This window comes from Sebastes umbrosus, chromosome 19 (assembly GCF_015220745.1).
Source record: "Sebastes umbrosus isolate fSebUmb1 chromosome 19, fSebUmb1.pri, whole genome shotgun sequence".
Taxonomy (NCBI): Eukaryota; Metazoa; Chordata; class Actinopteri; order Perciformes; family Sebastidae; genus Sebastes; species Sebastes umbrosus.
In genome coordinates, this window is record NC_051287.1 from 255,001 (window position 1) to 276,025 (window position 21,025).

General features: G+C 40.8%; 2 protein-coding genes across 11 annotated transcripts in view; one reads left to right on the forward strand and one right to left on the reverse strand.

Annotated features, from left to right (window-relative positions):
* dmtn (dematin actin binding protein) overlaps positions 1 to 9,186 on the forward strand; it is a 20,232-nt gene extending 11,046 nt beyond the window's left edge. For 2 of the 8 annotated variants that reach the window (XM_037752651.1, XM_037752659.1), the window contains 12 exons: positions 520 to 564; positions 1,223 to 1,337; positions 1,757 to 1,801; positions 1,901 to 2,029; positions 2,124 to 2,221; positions 2,352 to 2,466; positions 4,765 to 4,832; positions 5,080 to 5,125; positions 5,459 to 5,466; positions 6,429 to 6,494; positions 6,715 to 6,795; positions 7,695 to 9,186. In XM_037752651.1, coding sequence (XP_037608579.1) covers positions 520 to 564; positions 1,223 to 1,337; positions 1,757 to 1,801; positions 1,901 to 2,029; positions 2,124 to 2,221; positions 2,352 to 2,466; positions 4,765 to 4,832; positions 5,080 to 5,125; positions 5,459 to 5,466; positions 6,429 to 6,494; positions 6,715 to 6,795; positions 7,695 to 7,808 — 930 coding nt within the window. In that variant the 3' untranslated portion in view covers positions 7,809 to 9,186. The remainder of the gene's footprint in view (positions 1 to 519; positions 565 to 1,222; positions 1,338 to 1,756; positions 1,802 to 1,900; positions 2,030 to 2,123; positions 2,222 to 2,351; positions 2,467 to 4,764; positions 4,833 to 5,079; positions 5,126 to 5,458; positions 5,467 to 6,428; positions 6,495 to 6,714; positions 6,796 to 7,694) is intronic. The other 6 variants (XM_037752653.1, XM_037752658.1, XM_037752655.1 and 3 more) reach the window with 6 other exon arrangements.
* A 2,556-nt stretch (positions 9,187 to 11,742) lies between these two features.
* ppp3ccb (protein phosphatase 3, catalytic subunit, gamma isozyme, b) overlaps positions 11,743 to 21,025 on the reverse strand; it is a 29,792-nt gene continuing 20,509 nt past the window's right edge. The window contains exons 8-14 of one of the 3 annotated variants that reach the window (XM_037752645.1): positions 20,825 to 20,919; positions 20,582 to 20,707; positions 19,077 to 19,154; positions 17,352 to 17,436; positions 15,557 to 15,654; positions 14,451 to 14,477; positions 11,743 to 12,850 (exon numbers count right to left, since the gene is read on the reverse strand). In XM_037752645.1, the coding sequence (XP_037608573.1) occupies positions 12,666 to 12,850; positions 14,451 to 14,477; positions 15,557 to 15,654; positions 17,352 to 17,436; positions 19,077 to 19,154; positions 20,582 to 20,707; positions 20,825 to 20,919 (694 nt within the window). In that variant the 3' untranslated portion in view covers positions 11,743 to 12,665. The remainder of the gene's footprint in view (positions 12,851 to 14,450; positions 14,478 to 15,556; positions 15,655 to 17,351; positions 17,437 to 19,076; positions 19,155 to 20,581; positions 20,708 to 20,824; positions 20,920 to 21,025) is intronic. The other 2 variants (XM_037752646.1, XM_037752647.1) reach the window with 2 other exon arrangements.

Sequence of the window (21,025 nt, forward strand, 5' to 3'; positions counted from 1 at the left end):
GTTCTGTTCTGTTGTTCTGTTGTTCTGTTGTTCTGTTGGATGATGTTCTGTTGTTCTGTTGTTCTGTTCTGTTGTTCTGTTGTTGTTCTGTTGTTCTGTTGGATGATGTTCTGTTGTTCTGTTGTTGTTCTGTTGTTCTGTTCTGTTGTTCTGTTGTTGTTCTGTTGTTCTGTTGTTGTGTTGTTCTGTTGTTTTGTTCTGTTGTTCTGTTGTTGTTCTGTTGTTGTTCTGTTGTTGTTCTGTTGTTCTGTTGGATGATGTTCTGTTGTTCTGTTGTTCTGTCGTTCTGTCGTTCTGTCGTTCTGTTCTTTTGTTCTGTTGTTCTGTTGTTCTGTTCTGTTGTTCTGTTCTGTCGTTCTGTTCTGTCGTTCTGTTCTGTCGTTCTGTTCTGTTGTTCTGTTGTTCTGTTGTTCTGTCGTTGTGTCGTTCTGTTGTTCTGTTGTTCTGTCGTTCTGTTCTGTCGTTCTGTTGGATGATGTCGGTGTTAACGTGTCCTCGTTGTGTTTCTGTGATCTGCAGCGATCTCTGTCTCCTCCGGCCACGTCTCCCACCATGTCTCCTGAGGTAAGAGTAGTTATTATATATTATAATTATATTATTATACTCACATCTCATGGCCTTCATCTGATGATGACCAAAACAACAACTAATGAGAAGGTTTAGTCAGATTTACATCATTTCACCCTGACTTCTCTTTAGCGGCGTTGGTCCGGTGAGAACCGTACCGTAGACTAGAGGTTGAATACATAACATTGGACTCAGTGGTCAGTTCACACTGTGGTGGTTAATAGTGTTTCATACAGTAGACGAACCCTCGCTGACCCGCTCAGAGTCTTCCATGAGTCAGCAGCCGGTTATGACCCAGACCTTCTGAAAAAACAACTGATGTCTTCATATTCTGGTCCAGTTCTGGAGTTTCAATCACTTCTTTGTGTTCGTCACAGAGTTAAAATGTGACCTTCAATGCCTCTAGTGTGAGAACAGGAAGCGTCTCTGTTCAGACGGCTGCAGCCTCTCTGGTCCAGCATGTGGTTCAGCTGTCGGCCATGTTGTCGTCAGCAAGCGGCGATTTGTTCATATTTATTTACCCGTTTTGTTACGTTTAACTGAGGCTAGCGAACCGCCCCATGAACAACTCTCTCGGTTCTCAGCATGCTAACGTGGGACGGTGGGTGTTAAAGGGTTAATCAGACTCATAATTATCTGTTTGTATTTTATCCAGGTGAAGCCCCGCCGAGCGGAGAGTGAAGGAGACGGTGGTTCTCCTGGAGGATCAACGCTGCAACTGCAGGCTGGACGCAAGATCAGCGCCAGCCAGCAGCACTTCCACAGACCAGGTAACACTCACACACACACACACACACACACACACACACACACACACACACACACACACAGGTCCTCACAACCAGAAGTGTCCTCACAAAAAAGGTTGTTTGTCAATAGTTGGTCCTCAAGAGTATACCAAAACCAACACACACACACACACACACACACACACACACACACACACACACACACACAAAACATGGTTTATGTCATTGAAGGGTCCTGATTTACGTACATTCATTCCTTCATGGGGACCCTAACCTGAAACCAAGTCTGAACCCCAACAGTGTGGGGACCTGTCCCCAAAAGGGAGTCACAGTAGGCGTTAGTGGAACCAAATAGTTCTGGGGACTGAAGTTAAATTGAATTAAAGGTTTATGTTTTTGTAGCGTTGGACTTCCGTACTGAGTCTTAACTGTGTTTTCAGATAACGGAGCCAACATCTACAGGAAACCTCCCATCTACAAACAAGGTGAGCTCCTCTTCTTCACCTTCATCACTGTGCTGTCTCTGTCCTCCGTCCTCCTGATGTCCCTCCGTCCTCCTGATGTCCCTCCGTCTGTCTCTGCAGATGTTAACAAACATGTGGAAGGAGTCATCCAGTCAGCGAAGTTCCCAGCAGCTCAGCCTCCAGATCCCAACCTGCCATCCAAGATCGAGACGGAGTACTGGCCCTGCCCCCCCTCGCTGGCTGCCATGGGTAACACGCACACACACACACACACACACACACACACACACACTGAGGTAAGGTGTGTGTAGCGTGCGCTAACCTTCAGGATGACCTCTGGTAGAGATCGAGTGGAGGAAGAAGAAGGAGCTGCAGGAGGAAGACGAGTTTGAAGACCTGACGGGGGACGCCGAGACGCTGCAGGAGCAGGAGCTGGAGAAGGTTAGTGAGTAACACTGAGAGTACTACAGAGTACTACAGAGTACTAGGAGTACTATGAGTACTAGGAGTACTAGGAGTACTACTAACCAGGAGTACTGACTGATGGTTTCTGTGTTTGTGGTGGATCCAGATCAAGTCCAATCTGGGTCGTCTGATCCTGAAGGAGGAGAAAGAGAAGGGAGTTCAATTCAGGAGGAAGACGCAGTCACTGCCCGACAGAACACACATGCACACCAGTAAGACCAGTAAGACCAGTAAGACCAAGACCAGTAAGACCAAGACCAGTAAGACCAGTAAGACCAGTAAGACCAAGACCAGTAAGACCAGTAAGACCAAGATCAGTAAGACCAAGACCAGTAAGACCAGTAAGACCAGTGAGACCAAGACCAGTAAGACCAGTAAGACCAGTAAGACCAAGACCAGTAAGACCAGATTTATAAAGAGGTCTATTATCTGATGTCAACATCGTCTCTCTGGTTGTTTGTCTCTCTGGTTGATTGTCTCTCTGGTTGATTGTCTCTCTGGTTGTTTGTCTCTCTGTTTGTGTCTCTGGTTGGTTGTCTCTCTGGTTGATTGTCTCTCTGGTTGATTGTCTCTCTGGTTGTTTGTCTCTCTGTTTGTGTCTCTGGTTGGTTGTCTCTCTGGTTGTTTGTCTCTCTGGTTGATTGTCTCTCTGGTTGATTGTCTCTCTGGTTGTTTGTCTCTCTGTTTGTGTCTCTGGTTGGTTGTCTCTCTGGTTGATTGTCTCTCTGTTTGTCTCTCTGGTTGATTGTCTCTCTGGTTGATTGTCTCTCTGGTTGTTTGTCTCTCTGTTTGTGTCTCTGGTTGGTTGTCTCTCTGGTTGGTTGTCTCTCTGTTTGTCTCTCTGGTTGTTTGTCTCTCTGGTTGATTGTCTCTCTGGTTGGTTGTCTCTCTGTTTGTCTCTCTGGTTGATTGTCTCTTTGGTTGTTTGTGTCTCTGGTTGATTGTCTCTCTGGTTGATTGTCTCTCTGGTTGTTTGTCTCTCTGGTTGGTTGTCTCTCTGTTTGTCTCTCTGGTTGTTTGTCTCTCTGGTTGATTGTCTCTTTGGTTGTTTGTGTCTCTGGTTGATTGTCTCTCTGGTTGATTGTCTCTCTGGTTGTTTGTCTCTCTGGTTGGTTGTCTCTCTGTTTGTCTCTCTGGTTGTTTGTCTCTCTGGTTGATTGTCTCTCTGGTTGGTTGTCTCTCTGTTTGTCTCTCTGGTTGATTGTCTCTCTGGTTGTTTGTCTCTCTGGTTGATTGTCTCTCTGGTTGGTTGTCTCTCTGTTTGTCTCTCTGGTTGATTGTCTCTCTGGTTGTTTGTCTCTCTGGTTGATTGTCTCTCTGGTTGTTTGTCTCTCTGGTTGGTTGGTTGTCTCTCTGTTTGTCTCTCTGGTTGTTTGTCTCTCTGGTTGGTTGTCTCTCTGTTTGTCTCTCTGGTTGATTGTCTCTCTGGTTGTTTGTCTCTCTGGTTGTTTGTCTCTCTGGTTGATTGTCTCTCTGGTTGTTTGTCTCTCTGGTTGATTGTCTCTCTGGTTGGTTGTCTCTCTGTTTGTCTCTCTGGTTGATTGTCTCTCTGGTTGTTTGTCTCTCTGGTTGATTGTCTCTCTGGTTGGTTGTTTCTCTGTTTGTCTCTCTGGTTGATTGTCTCTCTGTTTGTCTCTCTGGTTGATTGTCTCTCTGGTTGTTTGTCTCTCTGGTTGTTTGTCTCTCTGGTTGATTGTCTCTCTGGTTGGTTGTCTCTCTGTTTGTCTCTCTGGTTGATTGTCTCTCTGGTTGTTTGTCTCTCTGGTTGATTGTCTCTCTGGTTGGTTGTTTCTCTGTTTGTCTCTCTGGTTGATTGTCTCTCTGGTTGTTTGTCTCTCTGGTTGTTTGTCTCTCTGGTTGATTGTCTCTCTGGTTGTTTGTCTCTCTGGTTGATTGTCTCTCTGGTTGTTTGTCTCTCTGGTTGGTTGGTTGTCTCTCTGTTTGTCTCTCTGGTTGTTTGTCTCTCTGGTTGGTTGTCTCTCTGTTTGTCTCTCTGGTTGATTGTCTCTCTGGTTGTTTGTCTCTCTGGTTGTTTGTCTCTCTGGTTGATTGTCTCTCTGGTTGTTTGTCTCTCTGGTTGATTGTCTCTCTGGTTGGTTGTCTCTCTGTTTGTCTCTCTGGTTGATTGTCTCTCTGGTTGTTTGTCTCTCTGGTTGATTGTCTCTCTGGTTGGTTGTTTCTCTGTTTGTCTCTCTGGTTGATTGTCTCTCTGTTTGTCTCTCTGGTTGATTGTCTCTCTGGTTGTTTGTCTCTCTGGTTGTTTGTCTCTCTGGTTGATTGTCTCTCTGGTTGGTTGTCTCTCTGTTTGTCTCTCTGGTTGATTGTCTCTCTGGTTGTTTGTCTCTCTGGTTGATTGTCTCTCTGGTTGGTTGTTTCTCTGTTTGTCTCTCTGGTTGATTGTCTCTCTGGTTGTTTGTCTCTCTGGTTGTTTGTCTCTCTGGTTGATTGTCTCTCTGGTTGTTTGTCTCTCTGGTTGATTGTCTCTCTGGTTGGTTGTCTCTCTGGTTGTCTCTCTGCAGGTTTGTCTGCAGGTTTGTCTGCAGGTGCATCAAAGTCTCCGTCCCACTCCGGACCAGGCCTGACCAGAGTAAGTGACAGAGTGCATTCTGGGTAACGTAGTGATGATGTGACCGGAGGCTCTCGGTGGTTTAACCAGCGGTAGACTAACTATGAGTGTGATGTTGGTTTCCTCCCAACAGGTCAATGAATCCTCTCTTCTGGTTCTGGACATGTTAGACAGACGGATGTTCATCATCTAAAATGTCTGAAGTTATAAAATATATCTAATATGAGTGTGATGTTGAAGTGATTCATTCTGAACTTTGTGTTTCCAGATGCAGTCAGCTGAGTTCTCTACCGACGCAGATAAAGAACAACCAGGTACGAGTCAAACATCACCTGGTCCTGCTTTACTGCTTCTGTCTACTAGCCGTAATGTCTCCTACAGTATAAATACAGAACATCTGGTTGGAGAACTGAGTATTAATGAATATAATGTTTAATGTTTAATAATCAGATGTGAAGCGTCTCAGCTCCGTCTGATGGAACATCTGGAACTCTGTTCAACAGTTGATGGAGATTCATTTCTCCATTCATCAGTAGAGATAAAAAACACTAAACTTTAGTTCACAGTCACATTATTAATCTGCTCTCTGTTATCTCTCTGGTCTCCTGTTGTCTTCCTGTCCTCGTCCCGTCGTCTCGTCTCTGCAGCAGCTCAGGTGAGCCCGTCTCCTGTTTATATGACATCATCGTTACATCATCGCTGTGTTGGTAGATATTAACTCTATATATAAATTAAAGTCTGTTGGTAGATATTAACTCTATATATAAATTAAAGTCTGTTGGTAGATATTAACTTTATATATAAATTAAAGTCTGTTGGTAGATATTAAATCTATATATAAATTAAAGTCTGTTGCTAGATATTAACTCTATATATAAATTAAAGTCTGTTGCTAGATATTAACTCTATATATAAATTAAAGTCTGTTGGTAGATATTAACTCTATATATAAATTAAAGTCTGTTGGTAGATATTAACTCTATATATAAATTAAAGTCTGTTGGTAGATATTAACTTTATATATAAATTAAAGTCTGTTGGTAGATATTAAATCTATATATAAATTAAAGTCTGTTGCTAGATATTAACTCTATATATAAATTAAAGTCTGTTGCTAGATATTAACTCTATATATAAATTAAAGTCTGTTGGTAGATATTAACTCTATATATAAATTAAAGTCTGTTGGTAGATATTAACTCTATATATAAATTAAAGTCTGTTGGTAGATATTAACTTTATATATAAATTAAAGTCTGTTGGTAGATATTAAATCTATATATAAATTAAAGTCTGTTGCTAGATATTAACTCTATATATAAATTAAAGTCTGTTGCTAGATATTAACTCTATATATAAATTAAAGTCTGTTGGTAGATATTAACTTTATATATAAATTAAAGTCTGTTGGTAGATATTAAATCTATATATAAATTAAAGTCTGTTGCTAGATATTAAATCTATATATAAATTAAAGTCTGTTGCTAGATATTAACTCTATATATAAATTAAAGTCTGTTGGTAGATATTAACTATATATATATAAAACCTTCCATAAAGTCATCAATAATGAATCTATAATATTATAATATGATAATATGAATACTGTTTGTGCAGAACGGAGACGGTCGCAGGGAGAGGATGGACCGAGGGAACTCTCTGCCGAGCATCCTGGAGCAGAAGGTCGGTTACAGCCGTTACAACGCTGCATTACATCATCACAATACTACTACAATACATCATCACAATACTACTACATTACATCATTATACACATAACACTACACTACAATACATCATAATACATAGAATACTGTACTAGAATACATAATAATTCTTCCTGTTATTTTTAATGATATATGAGGACATGATGATGATGATGATGATGATGATGTGTTGTTCAGATTCTTCCCTATGAAGCGCTGATTGTGACCCACAGAGGGCGCTGCAAGCTGCCGCCGGGAGTCGACCGCACTCGACTGGAGGTGAGTCTGTTTTATTAGTCTGCATCAATAAATACTGAAATTAATAATACAAATATATATATAGAAATATATAAATAAAAATGAATAAATATAAGAACAATAAATATAATATAAATAAATAAATATATATAAAAAATAAAAATAAATATAATAATAATAAATATAATATAATATAATAAAAATAAATAATATAATAACAATAAATATAATATTAATAAATACATATAATAAAAATATATAAATATATATAAATAAAATAAATAAATATAATAATACAAATAATATAATAAAAATAAATAAATATAATAATAAATATAATATAATACAAATAAATAAATATAATATAAATAAATAAATATAATAATAAAAAAATATACATTAATAAAATTAAATAAATAAATATAACAAATATATATACATAATATAAATATATACAGTATATATAAATAAATATAAACAAATACATAAAAAATATGTATATCAATAAATAATTATAATAAAAACATGTATAAATAAATAAAAAAATAGATAAATATGTTTATATATTATATAAAAATAAATTAAAAAAATATATTATATAAATAAATAAGAAATATATATATTATATAAATAAATAAATATAAATATATTAAAAATAAACCTCAACTGTCAGAAAACTACAATTTCTACTTTGTGTCAGAGAGTTGAGGTAAAACAGCGACGTCTCACTCTGTCACAAACTCACACCACCAATAAGAATTCTCGTTTTAGTCCGAATTGAACTTTCAGGACGATTCTTTGACGTTTGATGAATAAAGTTTTATTTGACTGTCTCTCCTCGTCTCCTCTGAATAAAGTTTTATTTGACTGTCTCTCGTCGTCTACTCTGAATAAAGTTTTATTTGACTGTGTCCTCTCAGAGACATCTGTCCACGGAGCAGTTCCTGCAGCTCTTCGGGATGCCGATGGCCGAGTTCGACCGCCTCTCTCTGTGGAGACGAAACGAGCTGAAGAAGAGAGCCTCGCTTTTCTAACAGGAAGTGACCTCATTCCTCTCCAATACTTGACGACCCTCCTGCTCTGACGGGACGAGGAAGAGGAGGAGGAAATATCCACACACATCATCAAACCGACCAATCCCGTCCCGTCGCTGTGATCAGAGTGTACTGAAGGCTGAAGGCTGGCCCTGATTAACCCTTTACTCTGACTAACCCCCCCCCACTCACTCACATATAGATTACCTGTGCTGCACTTATAACCACCACCGCTTGCTCTTCATCCTCATCATGTGTCCACTCTTCATCATCATCATCATCATCATGTAGTCTGGTTGAGCTCTAAAGGTTGGCGTCGGGGACGGAGATCAAACTCGTGAAGCTGCGTCATCGTTGGTTCAAACTACGACGACCAATCAGATCGCTGGAAACACGATCACCTGACACGATCACATGACACGATCAGCTGACAGCGTTTAGAATAAAGAGACCTTTTTAATAATACCAGAATAATTACTGCCGTGACGAGGTTCGGGTTGTTAGGGAAGCCGATCTCGTCACATTGAGTCACTAAGAATGTTTTTAGTGAATTCAACCTTAAATACAGATTTTATCTAAATGTTTCTGCAGCTTCTAAACCAGATTTAACCGTTTATATTTAACGGAGCTGAAAATCACTTTTTGCTGCAGTGATAATCAGAAAACGGGCTTTCTTTCCAGACCTTTTTTTGGACAATTTTTTGACTTTTTATCGGAAAGTTTTCGGACAAAAAGCCTCTCACATTCACACATCTGGAGGTCAGAGGTCAAGGGACCCCTTGGAAAATGGCGGCAAAATTTAGCGTATATTTGTAGCGTTATCTAACCTCCTGATTCAGGTATCTTCATCTCATCTCATCAGATTAATCATTCCACGTTCTTAATGAAGAACTATTCCAGTCTCTAACCAGCTTCATGACACCAGTAGACCAGGTTACCAGTAAACCAGTTAAGTGATTAACCCGTTAACGGTCTGGTCTCCGTCCTCCGGCGTCTGAGCTTGGTTACCGTGAGGAGTTCTCGTCCTGTATTAAAATGTAACAGATTGTAATCTCTATTTATTACGTGGATCTTTTTATTTATTTGAAGATTGTAATTTTTGACTGTTGAACTGTTTTATGTTTTAATATTTGAGTTTTTTCTGTACAGATGTTTTTTATTCTTCGCTTTAACTCGCCACCAAACACATACCTTCATCTTAAAGGAGCAGTCGGTACTAATCCACACGGCGGCGGAGCGGCGTCACGCTCGCCGTCTTCAACTTTCTTCATGCTTTCTTCTGGTCGACGCCTCCACGCCGTCCGGTCCTCGCGGTCCTCGCGGTCCGCAGCGTTTCTGTTGTACGATGTAAAGAAGTCCAATAAATCTGAGAACTACAGACGGAGTCTTGTGTTCCTTTAACCCTTCACACCCTGGTGACATCATCACACACCCTGGTGACATCATCAAATGTATTCCTCCGTAGTGAACATGATTATATATATAATTTTTTATATAAAGATTTTTTACATTATTTTTATATAGATATTTATTTAATATAGATAGATTTTTTTATAGATATTTTTTGAATGTAGATCTTTTTTAATATTTTTTTGTTCAAATATAGATATTTTTTAATATAATTTTATATTTTTTAATATCTTTTTTAATATATATACTGTTGATATTTATTTAATATAGATATTTTTTGTAGATATTTTTTAAATATAGTCAGATATATTTTTAATATATTTTTTGATACAAATAGATATTTATTTTAGTTATTTTTTATAGATTTTTTTACATTTTTATATATATATATTTATATAGATAATTTAATATAGATGTTTTTTAATATATTTTTTAATATAGATACTGTTGATATTTAATAGATATTTTTTTATATATAATTTTTTTAATATAGTTAGATATATTTTTAATATAGATAGATATTTATTTAATATTGATAGTTATTTTTATATAGATATTTTTTAATATAGAGAGATAGAGCTAGAGAGATAGAGATTATAATTATTATAATATTTCTTATGTATAAGGAGCCAATAATCCGGAGGGACGTGAACGCAGCATCATGTGTTGTGTCGTCGTTGTAACGCAGCACTTGAACGCCTCGTGTGTGTGATTTGTTGTCGTGGTTTGTTACTACAGAGTTTCACACCTGCGGTCGGTCGTGACAGATTGTTCAGCGGCGCCATCGCCGGCGTCGTGTCGTAACGCCCCCGGCCGGCCGGCTGCGTCTCCATCATCATCGTTAACCTTCCCGCTGCTTCATGTGGAGAGCCGAGCAGGTAATAATGTGGAGGGCCGTGTTGCTAAGGAACATATGGGCCTACACATAAAAGAGAGGAGCTGGCGATGTTTCAATGCCACTCGTCTGCCTCGCTGGATGGAGCCGCACAAAGCAACACCTCCCACGCCGGCCTCTGATTGGCAGCCGCGCGGCGCGGCGAGGCGAAGGAGAGCCGGCGTCCTTGAGAGCAGCATTCAACAGACAAACACAGGCAGCGAGCACTTTTCTCTTTTTTATTGAATGGAGTGAAACATCTACAGAAATCAGAGGCCTCGCAATACATGGACTCACAAAGAAAGTTCTGCTTCTCAGATTGAGCTGTAAAGAAATCTGGATCTGATTCTGGTTCTGTACATTCGGTGAGATATGATGAGACCCGAACACAAGTCAGAACGAGGCCTCGTACTGTTATACCCACCCAGCTCCCCGAAACAGAAAGAAAACAACCATTAAAGCCATTAAACCTCCAGTCCTCCCTCCTCTCCTCTAGACCAGACCCCCTTTATTCACACCCGGGTCTCCTGCTTCTGCTTCTGTTCAACATTATTCTCTTTATTTATCCACGGTATCTAAACCTGCAGGAGATTCATCCAACGGCTTCCAGTCGGTAAACCTTTCAGTTTAATTCATGCATTTTGGTTTAACAACCTAACGAGAGCGTCTACACAGGAAGAAGAAGAAGCCTTCTGGTCGGACTCCAACGGTTCCTAACGGCTAGCCCGAGAAATAACGCAGGAGACGATGCTGCCTTCAGATGTGGTCGTGTTTACCGTGTTCACAAGAAGAGTCCAGAACCGAAGGCCAGAAACCAAGATGGAGACAACCAGAAACCAAGATGGAGACGGCCTGAAACCAAGATGGAGACGGTCAGAAACCAAGATGGAGACGGACTGCAACCAAGATGGAGACGGCCTGAAACCAAGATGGAGACGGACTGAAACCAAGATGGAGACGAACTGAAACCAAGATGGAGACGGACTGAAACCAAGATGGAGACGAACTGAAACCAAGATGGAGACGGACTGAAACCAAGATGGAGACGAACTGAAACCAAGATGGAGACGAACTGAAACCAAGATGGAGACGGACTGAAACCAAGATGGAGACGAACTGAAACCAAGATGGAGACGAACTGAAACCAAGATGGAGACGGACTGAAACCAAGATGGAGACGAACTGAAACCAAGATGGAGACGGACTGAAACCAAGATGGAGACGAACTGAAATCAAGATGGAGACGGACTGAAACCAAGATGGAGACGGACTGAAACCAAGATGGAGACGAACTGAAACCAAGATGGAGACGGACTGAAACCAAGATGGAGACGAACTGAAATCAAGATGGAGACGGACTGAAACCAAGATGTAGACGAACTGAAACCAAGATGGAGACGGACTGAAACCAAGATGGAGACGAACTGAAATCAAGATGGAGACGGACTGAAACCAAGATGGAGACGGACCGAAACCAAGATGGAGACGACCAAAAACCAAGATGTCTTCCCAGGTTGTAAACAGCGGTTCCATCTGAAGGCAGCTTGACGTCTTTCACCACTTCAGTTCTCTAAAATGTGTCCTGAGACAGCAGAGTTTGGTTCGTATTAAAGTCGGGACCCGCTGATGTCTGGAGGTCAAACTGAAATGTTTGAGTGAAGGACAGTGAACGCATCGTGAGCCGAGCTAACGGAAACATAACAGCGTAAGGGATGATGTGCAGCTAGCAGGTCGTTGTTGTGAAACTGTTTCTTTCTCTTTCAGTCCGTTGGTCTAACCTGCAGGTTTGTTCTAAATCCTCAGCTCTGGTCTCAGCGTCTCTCTGTGGAGCTCAACGTCTTCAGGACTGATGGAATCAGGTTGTTTAACATGATTAGATGTGAAGTTCTGGTCTCTTTACTGACTGAGTCTGGAGCTTTCAACCCGTCCTGTTACTGACGGGTTCTGCTGAGACGACTCAGCATCGTCCTCCCCCAGAGAAAGACAGTAAGAGGACCTTGAGTTACAGACCCGGGTTGTAATAAAGCCCCCCCCGCCCTGGATTATTAATCCTAATCTATGTGTTGTAAAAAACAAAAGAAAACATCACATTGAAAAGAGGGAACAATTAAAATATACATATATAATATAAATGTCAATACTCGCTGCTCAGAGCTCAGTCACACTATCGTTGGCATAAGAAAGGATGTTAGCGATCTGATTCTATCGTTGGTGGGCGCAAACGCAGCGGCACTTCCTCCCTCGCCAAAATAAAACGCCGTTAGAAAGAAAGGCGTCGTCCCGTAAAAACAACGAGGGATCGTAGAGCGGATCCGCGGCGGCGGGACGGCGCCGGTGATGATTGCCTCCAGCGAGTCAACGTCTGATCCCGTTCAGTCTTAAACTAGGATGATATTTAATAGATGATAAAATAAATTAAGCGTGGTGAGAGTCGCTCGGACTGAACCGCCTCTTCTCCTGCTCTTAAAGGAGAGAAGAGGGGAAGGGAAGGAAGCAAGGAGAGGAGGAAGGAGAGGAGGAAGGAGGGAGGAAGAAGAAGGGGAGATAAGAGGAAGTAGCGGGAGGGGGGGGGTTTAGGCCTGTGCGTTGGTGCCGTTCTTGTCCGGAGGTCCGGGGCTGGCCGGCAGGTTGTTGAGGGAGGGGGACGCCTCCTGCTGCTTGCTGTCGCGGCGGGGGGGCATCCTCTCGTTGATGCGGTCCAGACCTCGAGCCTCCTCAAAGCTCTGGATCTTGTGCTGCGGGTTGAAGCCTTGAATGGCTGCGAGGAGTAAGAACCAGTGTGAGATCAGAGACACAAAACACCCACAAACAACCACACACCCACACCCCAACACCCCCAATACACACAATCAGATTCACAGAGACCACGTTCACGTGCACTAAATACTCACTGAGCTCGTTACAGCATTAACATTAAGACTTCAGAACATGTTGGCGTTTCATCCAGCTTTACTAACGACATACTTCAAAATGAACATAATGTGTTTATAGAAACACAGTTATCATATCAGTGTGATATTAGTGTGCATGTGAACGTAGTCGTTATTACTGGTACATGATACTGGGAGCACTGGTTGGACCAGCTGAATAAACTTACTTCATAAACAGGACAAGGACAGCATGAAGACAAAGAAACAGGTTGTTATTAAAGGGACATTTCACTGTTAATAGTATTATTATTGTTATGAATATGAAGCTGCAGCTGATAATTATTTACAACAGTCAATAATTAGCAGCTGCAGTCTGATTCTGTGGAATCTAAACTGTAAACCTCCTGTCTGTTCCTTCTTCTGGAATAACCTCCCTATAGACATCAGACAGTCTGATTCTCTGGAGGTCTTTAAATCTAAACCTCCTGTCTGTCTCTTCCTCTGGAATAACCTCCCTATAGACATCAGACAGTCTGATTCTCTGGAGGTCTTTAAATCTAAACCTCCTGTCTGTCTCTTCCTCTGGAATAACCTCCCTATAGACATCAGACAGTCTGATTCTCTGGAGGTCTTTAAATCTAAACCTCCTGTCTGTCTCTTCCTCTGGAATAACCTCCCTATAGACATCAGACAGTCTGATTCTCTGGAGGTCTTTAAATCTAAACCTCCTGTCTGTCTCTTCCTCTGGAATAACCTCCCTATAGACATCAGACAGTCTGATTCTGTGGAATCTAAACTGTAAACCTCCTGTCTGTTCCTTCTTCTGGAATAACCTCCCTATAGACATCAGACAGTCTGATTCTGTGGAATCTAAACTGTAAACCTCCTGTCTGTCTCTTCCTCTGGAATAACCCCCCTATAGACATCAGACAGTCTGATTCTCTGGAGGTCTTTAAATCTAAACTCTAAACCCATCTTTTTGCGCTAACTTTCAGTGAGTTAGCCAGTTATTTATTTTATTATTCGGCTGGCGGGTCGGTCTCAGTCTCAACGTAGAATTTAAAATAATAATATTAAAGAATAATATTAATTTTAAGCCACTGACTCTCTGTTGTTTATGTGCCACAAGCACTGTGGTGTGCCTCTCTCTCTCTCTCTCTCTAGTTTGTAATTTGTGATTTTGGGCTATACAAATCAAACTGACTTGACTTCTTGCATACACAACATTAACTTCCTGGCTAAACCCAAATAACGCTAATAACCACATTTCCCTTCATTAGAACAACAAACAGGATTAAACTGGTGAAATCAGTAATAAAAAGACTTTAGACATTTTAAAGCATCAAGAATCATCTCATCAGATAGATAAAGACATGACAGACACATAGACACACAAATACACAAATAGACAGATAGACAGACAGATACATAAATAAATAGATAAACAGATAGATAGATAGATAGATAGATATATAGAGGGTAGCATACCTCGGGCCTCTTCTGCCTCTACGGTGGCTGTGTAAGCGTGAGAGGAGAGCCATGCCCCAAAACACATGGAGAGAGAGGAACGTTAGAGATCATCCAGTCAGTCACATGATCACTGCAATCAGTCAGTCTGTTAACATGGAGGCAGTCATCACAACATCCCTACTCCCCTTCATCCATCCCTCTATCCCTCCATCCATCCCTTCAGTCAGTCACATGATCACTGCAATCAGTCAGTCTGTTAACATGGAGGCAGTCATCACAACATCCCTACATCCCTCCCTCTATCCCTCTATACCTCCATCCATCCATCCATCCCTCCACTGCGGGGTCAGAGGCACAACTATATACAACAATACTAATCATAATAATCAGAACAATAATAGTAATAATGCTGCTGAGGGTTTGTTGGAGTGTTTTTACACCACGCCGCCCTAAAAAGAGAAAATCAGGAGAGATTGTGAAACAAAGAGTCGAGATGAGATGAGATGAGATGAGATGAGATGAGATGAGATAAGATGAGATAAGATGAGATAAGATGAGATAAGATGAGATAAGATGAGATGAGATGAGATGAGATGAGATGAGATGAGATGAGATGAGATGAGATGAGATGAGATGAGATGAGATGAGATGAGATGAGATGAGATGAGATGAGATGAGATGAGATGAGATGAGATGAGATGAGATAAGATGAGATGAGATGATGAACAGAGCTGGAGTCAGGACCTGGTTAGCCTAGCTTAGCATGTTATGCTAACTTCCTGTGTGATTAGCAGATGAAGAAGTGATTGATGAATGTAATTCATGTAATTCATGTAATTCATGTTACATCTATTGAGTTAACATGAACCACAATATGCACTCTATGTTACACAGCTAGCATGCTACCAACGTTCACACGGACATCGACCCTGGTGGCGATGCCGGGTCGCTCAACGCCGGTTAACCCTTTCAGACACACTCAGCTCTGGTCGGACCCGGTGGAGCCCTCGGTGGAGCCCTCGGTGGAGCCCTCGGTGGAGCCCTCGGTGGAGCCCTCGGTGTGAACCGGGTTAGTTAGTGTTAGATGGACTCCATGTTAGCGTTCTGATGGGACGCTCACTCACCGCTCTGCAGAGTTCGCCGTCCTCCGGACAGAACGCCCACCGGCAGCGTTCCTGTCGGGGTCAAGCCCTTCAGCTGTAACACACTCTCGTTCTCCTCCCTGTCAACACAACAATCAATCAATCAATCAATCAATCAATCAATCAACGATCAATCAACGATCAATCAACGATCAATCAATCAATGATCAATGGCTTTAACATCAACAGGATTGAAAGTGAACTTTATTTTAGACGTTGATGAAGCCGATCGGGACATTTTTATATTAATAAACCATCAAGTATTTAACCATCTCTCCTCGTCTAATGATATTAATCTGGTTTTATTATGAGTTGATGATTTTATATAATCAAGTATACGATCTAGAGGATCTTATATAACATTATATAACATACAGTATACTCTGATTTATAGGACAGTCTGCTCAGGTATGGAGGACGGACCCGGACACAAGTTACAAATAAATACAAAAATAAATGAATGACTTGATAAATAAATAAATAAATGTCATTAAATGTAGCAAAACGTATATTTAAATAAATGTAGGCATTAATTAATTGATCAAATGTGACAAATTGATATTTCTGTTTTAATTTGCTTCTTATTTATTTATCCTTTTTATTTATTTTATCTTCTGTTTATTTTCCTTTTTATTTATATATTTATTTATGCATTTATTTTTGTTGATTTTAAAATATATATATTTCTTTTTACATTTCTTTTTTATTTATTTCATATTTATTTTAAATGAATGTATTTATGCATTTATTTATGTATTTATGGATGATTTTCTCTTTGCATTTCACCTCTTATTTATATCTGTATTCTTTTCTTTTTACATTTATTAACACATTTCTGCCTCATTATGCAAATGAGGTTATTATGCTAATGAGGTCATTATGCTAATGAGGAGGCTGTCACTCAACTTTACTGGAGTATTTCTATTTCCTGTTACTTCCTGCTTCTCCTCCTCTACATCTCAGAGGTCATATTGTTCTTTTTACTGCTCTACATTTATCTGAACGCTTTAGTTACTTTACACATTCAGATTATTAAAACTAAATATCATTCACTAATAAATGATCATGTATTATTATAGATTAAACTAGCAGCAGTATATAAGCCATTAAAGTGATGAACACATTAATGCATCAATAATTATAATACTATAATATTATATTATATATTATAATATTACACTATATATTATAATACTATAATACATTATAGTATTATAATATATAATATAATATTATAATACTATAATATATTATAATATTATACTATATATTATAATACTATTATATTATATTATAGTATTATAATATTATAATATATATTATAATATTATATAGATTATTCTGCAGAATGAGGACTTTTACTTTGAGATTTTTTATGATAATTCAATGATTCTGAATGCAGAACTTTTACTTCTAAACTGTGGTATTGGTAATTTTACCTGCAACAGAGTATTTCTAAACTGTGGTATTTTACGATGAGCGGCTGATCAGAGATTATTAATGAATTCACTAATAATAACTAACTTCAGATAAAGCTCCTAAAATAGGTTGTGAAGAGGAGCGTTCATCAGAACAGGACTCGTTCCTCTGACACACTTCCAGAGGAGTAAAAGAGGACACATGTAAATGAAGGAAGGAGTCATTAGCCTTCCACTAAAGTGGAGCAAGACGAGGCAGAGCGGCAGACTGCAGCGGTGTGACGGTTCAAACCTCATTACCTCCTCACCATCACCTCCTTCAGTCTTTCATCAACACAACCAGAGAGGTAGAAACAAACCTGAGCACAGAGAAGACTCGAGCCATCTTCCCAATCGCACGGATCTTATTTCTGATCACCTCCTTTCTGACGGCCGGAGTTCCACCTGAAGGACAAAAACAAAGAGAAGCACTAATGTGTTTATGAACTTTACTTTAGTCCACCGAGCTCCGCTGATACCTGAAGCTGATAACTGAAGCTGATACCTGAAGCTGATACCTGAAGCTGATAACTGAAGCTGATACCTGAAGCTGATAACTGAAGCTGATACCTGAAGCTGATAACTGAAGCTGATACCTGAAGCTGATAACTGAAGCTGATAACTGAAGCTGATACCTGAAGCTGATAACTGAAGCTGATACCTGAAGCTGATAACTGAAGCTGATAACTGAAGCTGATACCTGAAGCTGATACCTGAAGCTGATACCTGAAGCTGATACCTGAAGCTGATACCTGAAGCTGATAACTGAAGCTGATACCTGAAGCTGATACCTGAAGCTGATAACTGAAGCTGATAACTGAAGCTGATACCTGAAGCTGATAACTGAAGCTGATAACTGAAGCTGATACCTGAAGCTGATAACTGAAGCTGATACCTGAAGCTGATACCTGAAGCTGATAACTGAAGCTGATACCTGAAGCTGATACCTGAAGCTGATAACTGAAGCTGATACCTGAAGCTGATAACTGAAGCTGATACCTGAAGCTGATAACTGAAGCTGATAACTGAAGCTGATACCTGAAGCTGATAACTGAAGCTGATACCTGAAGCTGATAACTGAAGCTGATAACTGAAGCTGATAACTGAAACTCTGTTCAGCTCAGAGTGTTTCATTTGGTCTTAGAACCTTAGAGAGAACATCTGGACTACATGGAGCCTGATGGAACGATGTGTGCTCTTGATTTAATGCCGATGTGGGGGGGGGAAGGGGGGGGGGGGGCGGGTTACTGAGTGTTCCTGGATCAGAACCCAGCAGAGTGAGCTCACATCACACTTCAACTTCCTTCAGGGTTTCAGTTCCTCTTCCTGAGCTTCTACTTCTCTCTCCATGTCTGACCTCAGTAAACATTGTTAACAGAGTTTATGGTCTCATCACTAGCTGTGTTTTCACTTCACCAGGACGGAGACGAACAACAAACCAACTGGAGGCTTCAAAACGCCACAAACCAAACGGTGACATCACGGTGACTACGTCCACTTCTTATATACGATCTCTGATTGGTTCACAACCTTTTTCTCTTGTGACCCCTTGAGGGGTCCCGACCCCCAGGTTGAGAACCCCGGTACGAGAGCACCAAATGTGGATTAATCCGCTGCTGAAAATAGTCCCAACAAATGTCGTCGTGTTAGTTTGATGAGGACTCTGGAGAGCAGCTGTTTGAGGAGACGATGTTAAACTAGATATAGTGTTTATGACTTCATCATAACGCGGCGACGCAGCTTTAAGCTGCCACCATTTTTAAACTCTCCTTGATGGTGTGTTCAAGGACAATCCGGTCTTTTGAGAGTTGTGAGCTACTTCTTCAGAACAAAGCTGAGCGTGGTGAAAAGGAACCCTGAAGTCTGCTTTCATAACTCACACCTGAACAACCACATGACCAGGAACACCAAGACAGACTAACCGTCTCTGCAGGTCGTCTCTACAACGAGAACTGGAACTGAACTCAACCTGGTGAGTAACACTTCATGAAGCTATAGAACCATGTGAGGCGTGGTGGTGATGATGATGTGTTACTTCCTCTTACCCTCACATGTGTCGTCTCCTTCTGACATCAGCTCGTCGTCAGAGCAGATGTTCAACACGTTCACCAGCATCTCAGTGACTGAAAACACAACATCAGTCCTGTTACCAGACAGACACACAGAGTTCAGAGAAGAGCTGCAACTCATCATTGCTCTCTTGATCTGTTTCATCACTGGGCTCCTCTCCTCCAACCAACTGTCTAAAACATAAAGATATTACATTTATTGTCACAAATGATGAAGAAAAACAGAAAATATTCACATTTGAGAATCTGAAATGGAACCAGAGAAGATTTGGTATATTTGCTTTTAAAAAATGACTGAAACGATTAAATTGATTTATAAAACAGTTACCAAATAATTGTCTGTCTCGTGTGTAAAGTTACTGCTGATTCATTATTTATTTGAATTATTCATTTTTACTGCTATTCATTAATTTTTACTTTTTATTTTGTAATTTAACAGACGTACTCCAGACTCACACCGGGCAGCGGTGAAGTGCTGCTCGCCGCAATAATTAACTTTTTGTGCGGGTGGGAGGCGTGTTGGTGCGTTTCATGTGGGAAGACATTCTCTGTAACACAGGTCAACATGTCACAGGAGTCACAGGATGTGTTTACTGATTGGTGCAGATCAAACGTCCACAGCTCGCTGAGCTCCGGAGCGGCCGCCGCAACTTTTCATAGACGTTGCACGGCAGCTGGTCGCAGGCCGCGCTTCACCGCTGCTCTGGTGTGAATATACGGAGTTCTGCTCTGTTTGCAGGGACTAGAGATCAAACAGACTAACTCTACATCTATGTTTATTAATGTACATGTCGTAGTTCAGTAACTATAGGAGCCTCAGACCTGCAGCAGGAAACAGAGAACCTGATCATGTAGGAGCTGAGAACTCCTCATGACGTCCCTCCTCTGATACTGCAGCTATGTCACATGATGCATAACTCACATCTGTGTCATCAGATAGATTTAGACTTTCTCTGGAGCTCCTCTGGTGTCTTTAAGGCTGCAGGAGGAAACTAAACCGCTGGGCTGACGGAGCTGGAGCACACAGCTGATACTGAACTGTTTCTACACAAAGGAACGGGATGATGAACTGATTTCATTTAGTTATTTATCGGAGCTGCTGCGTGTTTTAATCAGAACCAGCAGGGCTCCAATAGAGCCGGTTACTGATGAGGTCATGATGAGGTCATGATGAGGTCCCAGGGTTAGCTGGAGGCTAACCAGAGGAAAGACTGGAGGCTAACGCCAGTAGTGTGATAAAGCTTCACATCTAAATGTCCTCTTGCTGTGTTGTTAGCTGCTGTTAGCAGAAGGCTGAACTATTAGCAACCCGTTCTCTCCGTCTCTGAAACGCCTATCCGATATTGTCCGACTCTCTTCCTGACTGACTTCACTGAAGATCAGAATAACTCAGATTCTGGAGACAGTACTGAATCAGTAGGTAGCGTATGGTCCAGCTCCAGCTGTTACCCTGCAGGTGACACGCCTGAGAGGAGTCTCACCTTTCTCCCCGACGAAGGGCAGCGACCAGGTGAAGACGTCCATGAAGTTGGGCAGCCAGTAGGGGTGGGGGGAGCAGTTAAACTGACGGATGTTCATCACATTATTCTCATATTTCAGCACCGCCGCTGAGGACAAAACACCAAACACACACACACATTAACATCTTCTGCTGCCTGATGCACTTCCTGTCTCCTGTTGCCAGGACGCCAAGGTTTCCAGCCGGTTGCCATGGTTACTCCTACCTTTGTTATTGTACACATCCAGGTAGTTGGGAGCAGAGAAGATGGTGATTAAAGAAGGGAAGCCTGTCGTCTGACTTTTCCTGTACATTCGATACCTGACGGACACAAAGACACACGTGGACGTCTCACACAGGATGTAAGGACAAGATACGGTAAAGATACAAGATAAGATACAATATAAGTTAAGATACAATATAAGTT